Source organism: Vicia villosa, linkage group LG1, assembly GCF_029867415.1.
Source record: "Vicia villosa cultivar HV-30 ecotype Madison, WI linkage group LG1, Vvil1.0, whole genome shotgun sequence".
In the NCBI taxonomy this organism is placed as follows: domain Eukaryota; kingdom Viridiplantae; phylum Streptophyta; class Magnoliopsida; order Fabales; family Fabaceae; genus Vicia; species Vicia villosa.
The window spans coordinates 159,760,354-159,765,136 of record NC_081180.1 but is presented as its reverse complement, the minus strand read 5'-3'; the positions used below and the strand labels follow the sequence as shown (position 1 = coordinate 159,765,136).

Here is a 4,783-nt window from a genome sequence, read left to right as displayed (position 1 = left end):
AACTGCTAGGATACCCGTGCGAACACGCACGGGTACTATTGTGTTATGCGCATTTGTTTTTAAAATATTTTTTAATTATTATTAATTTATTTCTAATTTATTATAAAACAATTTTTTTTAATTTTTAAATATTAAAATTATTTAAATCTTAAAATTATTTTAATATTTTTATTTTAGTACATTTATAAATTGAAAAATATTATAAAAGTACTAAAATAAAAATATTATTTACCGTAATGCAAGTACAGTGTGTTGTGTAGCTTAATCATAAAAAATATATCTAGTCGGTAAATCCATAGAATGTAAGCCAAGTTTGGTGATTGAACATTATCGAACATCAGAGAACGATGATTAAAGAAATTATTATTACTATTTTAATGGAGACAATTTAAGTATAAACCCAATTCATTGATTGAGTCAATGAAATGGAACAGGATAAAATCACCCGTTCTTATATACCTTCTTTTGCTCAGCCACAACTTTGAAATGCCAAAACAAACTCTCAACTTGGTTGTCTTTAAGTTCGTATCCAAGCTGAAATAACAGAGAGTAACTCATAAAAGTGAAGAAACTATTCAAAAGACCGTTAGCCACAATAAAAATGTATTTATATCTATGTTGTTAATCTCAGCCACCCATATACATCCTCTGCAGTTTTGATGCCTCGAGGTATTAGATATTAGAAACCTGTCGAAAATGACAGTAATATAAAATGGTTGAAAATGACAGTAATATTGACAAATACTTGGTGTACACCCATGTGAGAGTTGTATACCCTGAACTACCGAGAACGAAGACTTGGATTCATAATCAACGATCAAAGCACATGAATGGTTAATATCAAAGCACAAGAAAATGTGAGAACAACACCAAAAATAAATATACTGTTTCGGAGTTCCAAAGGCCAGAAATATCAAACCTCAAAAATTATTTCGATATGAGAAAGTCCGCAACCGCCACCACCACTTATTGCATCCTGTACAAGAAAAATCATAAAGTGTTAGATCCGTAAACCCTAACCCATGAAAGTTTTGGATATGAAAACTCTAAGCCATAAAATTGTTGGATCTGGAAACCCTAAACCATGAAAGTGTTGGATTTGGAAACCCTAAACCATGAAAGTGTTGGATTTGGAAAAAAAGGATGAAGAGGAAGAGCATAGCATACCATAAGCAACTTGGAGTGATGGTATAAACATCACCTTAAAATCGCACAAAAGTGGCCGACCACCACATGTTCCTTACGAATCCGACATCGCCGGCAGATTAGCCTTTCGTCATCCTCTCCCATGTTCGCACCACCGTAGCCATTCCTCTTCTTCTGTCTTGATTGTTTTGATTTGGAAATTGAGAAAAGAAAGAACAAAGAAGCGGAAGAGAAAGATGAAAAGAAAGAAGAAGAGGAATAAAAGGTCAGAGAGAAAGAAAAAAAATGACGAGAGAGAAAGAGAAAATAGTTATGTTGCAAATGAAATATTGTACATCAATGAACCAATGGGAACACAAAAAGACCAAACTATTAGTTAGAATGTAGTCAAATTCTGACTTTAGTCACAAAAAGTAAATTTTAGACACATTTTACCCCTAAAACAATTAGGTGGAATTTTTTTAGCAAAGGGCAAAAATGTATTTTCCAGGTACATTTCTTTTCTTATTTGATAGATTGTATCTTTAAGAAATTTCTTATTTTACTTCCTTTAAGAAATTGTTTCAAGTATTTATTTTACTCTTCATTCTTCATTTTCACCTCTTCAAAGCAAATGAGTTACGTTCTCTGTGGAAGATTTAGACCTCAAATTCATCTAATAATATTAGGGAAGCCTTCGCTTTAGCCTTTTGAAAGCTCACATACACCATGTTAATAATATATTGCATCACCATGTTAATAATATATTGCAATTGCTATAACATAAAGTATCTACAAATTTTCAAAACACACTTTGGTAGTTTTGATATTTTCTTATTTATACTGCCTTCAACATGTTAAAAATCTCTACCCAAGCACATCACAATATAAAGATCGAAAACAATTACAAAAAAAAAAAACAAGAACTATTTACTTTTGTCAATATTAACGCGTAGAAGACGCATTATTGCTCCCTCGAATGCCAATAATAATTAAAAGTAGGCATTATAATTAGATAAAGCAACAAGAATTTGTAAGCCATCCATGTAGTTGCTCTTTAGGTTGTTGATTTCAGTTCCAAAGTTAGTGAATAATGATGACCTCATGAGTGCAATTTTCACCAGCAGTTTGCTTAGCTGATTCAACATGCTCTTCAATAATTTGATTTGCGGAGGCATCATAATCTTTGTTTTTTCCCCATATAACAAGGTATAGGCCCAAACAAATGATAAATGCACCTATCACCCTGCAATATTATCTCGATTCAATTACTCGATTTTGATCAATTAAAAAATTCTTTTAGAATTTGATTAATTAGATAGATATTACTGGATTTATAGAATTACCTTCCCAAAAACATTTGTTCCGCGAGAAGAAAGTATCCCAAAATAGCAACAATCACCATATTCAAAGGACTAAATGCTGTGACGAAAACCGGACCTCTGGTTTTCATCACAACTCCTTGCAGGTAATAACCTAACCCTGAGCAGAATATGCCCTGCGTGTAAATATTTTTTAAATTAAGTTAGTCACCCTAAAATAATAAGCTTTACCGAATGTAAATTTCTCATTTTGATAACATATTTTTTATTATGATTTCGATAGTTTGGTTGGATAATCTTACTGTGTAAATAGTCGACAACAATCTCATGTCCCATTTTATGGACCAAACTGAAGGATGACCCCATTCCATAACAAAAGCCACCGCCGCACCTTCAATCGTGCCCATTAGACATATCCACGACGAAAGAGAAAGTGTTGCAGGGTATGTTTGAAGGGTAATAGCCTAAGAAAGTCACATTATTTCACTGGTATCAATCATTGTTGTCATCTAAAATTGAATGTAAAACATGTCCATAATATTTTATAATATTGAAGAATGAGTGAAGAATGAGTCAGAATAACAATAACTCACTTGAAGGTTAAAAAAACAAGCCCAACTAATGCATCCTATTGTGATCAACACTCCTCCAGCTATTGTATGTTGACTAGTTATAGCAACACTAGGATGGTTGTGGCTATTGCTTCCAAATGCGTCTAAAAGTATTGGGCCTTTAACTAATGTCATCGTCATGGCACCAGCGACGGTTGCTATCGTGCCCAACACCTTTGCCTGACTTCTTATACATTTTATTTTTATCTTTTCGAGCCTAAGCACAAATATATAAATAAAAATTATGTCTGTTATCGAAAATACATTTATGAAAATTAGATAATATGGTAAAATATTAATAACGTACAAAGACCCGTCCTTGTGTTTGTGAGTCTTTAGTTTCGTGGGTTGTTTCTTTTTGTTGGATTTTTGTTGGTTTTCAGGTTTTCCTGTTATCTCTTGTAAGGGTTGAGTACGCTAGTACTCTCTTTTAATACAAGAGTTACTTATGGACAAAAAAAAAACGTACAAAAGAATTACCTAAGAATGGAAGCCAATATAAAAGTAATAGCAGGAAGCATATTGCTCATGGCAGCTGCAAAAGTTGCTGTTGTGTATTTCATTCCCAAAAAATACAAATTTTGATCAATAACTGGCCTGTCATGAACAAATTAACATAAATTTAGTGAAAATATGTTTGATTAATCGATAACCCATTGTTTTTGATTAAAAATAAGCAATTAAATCATTACTCTAGCAAGCTGAGCACCATTATCTTAAAGAAGATTGAAATTGTCATTCTCGGCCTCACTTTCCTGTTACATAAAAATAAAACACAATACAATTAAAAGCCAATTACAAATTATAATAAAATATTGATAGAAAATATAAAAAATAATCTTGCCTAAAAATTATTCGAGAGATTTTTTTTTTTAAATTTTTTTTATTTAAAAACAAATTCTCATTCTTTTTTTTTCTTGACTAAGTGATTATTTTGTTTTATAGAGTGAATTTTTTCAATTTTTTTAATAAATCAAAGAGACAATAAATACAAAGAGAGAGAGGAGAGGAAGAAAGAAATATACTTTTCAAAATAGAGTGCAAAAGGGGTAATGACAATGAATGCAACAGCATGACGATAGACAACAAAAACATAGTTGCTCATTCCTTTATTCAATGCAGCTTTTGATAAAACATCCATAACTGCATATCCTAATTGCAATGACAAAACAGCTATGAATGGTTTTGCTTTTTCAATCCAAGTTTCTGTTTTTTGGTTCTCCATTATCTTGTTATGCTGATCCAACTACCTTAAATTGTTGTATATATCTTCACACAAGAATGAATGAAATTGTTTAACATAGAAAGCTCATATTTATATTAAAGGCTGACGTCAAATTCTAGTATTTGTTAGTGTACTACTATTTGCATAGTCTTATTTTTTTTTTTAGTGCATGTCTTTCCGCATCTACCAATTTAGCTGTTTTAACGAAAAATTACAATTATTTTTTAGTTGAGTGAGTGAACTATATTGATATTTGTTAGTTAAGTTAAATGAGTGTAAGATACTAATTTAGAGTTCAATCATTTATTTATATTTTTGTATTAATATATATAGGTTATTGATTAAAAAAAATTAAATTTTTAGGTACAATAATTTAATAAAAATATTATTTATTTATTTTGTGAAATTGTCAACTACCATAATATTTAAGGATATAGGAAATACTTTATTACTTTATTTCACAATAGTAAATTGAGTTTTGTTTTAAGAAGAAAAGCAAA

At 30.7% G+C, this 4,783-nt stretch overlaps 1 protein-coding gene across 1 annotated transcript; it reads right to left on the bottom strand.

The window, feature by feature from the left end:
- Window positions 1-1,914: 1,914 nt before the first annotated feature.
- LOC131619645 (WAT1-related protein At2g37460-like) lies at window positions 1,915-4,326 on the bottom strand. Its single transcript, XM_058890721.1, has 7 exons — window positions 4,084-4,326; window positions 3,751-3,813; window positions 3,539-3,655; window positions 3,041-3,275; window positions 2,750-2,911; window positions 2,472-2,623; window positions 1,915-2,371 (listed from the first exon to the last, which is right to left on the bottom strand). The coding sequence occupies exons 1-7, from the start codon at window positions 4,281-4,283 to the stop codon at window positions 2,209-2,211; spliced, it is 1,092 nt and encodes a 363-aa protein (XP_058746704.1). The 5' UTR covers window positions 4,284-4,326; the 3' UTR covers window positions 1,915-2,208.
- Between the last annotated feature and the right edge of the window lie 457 nt (window positions 4,327-4,783).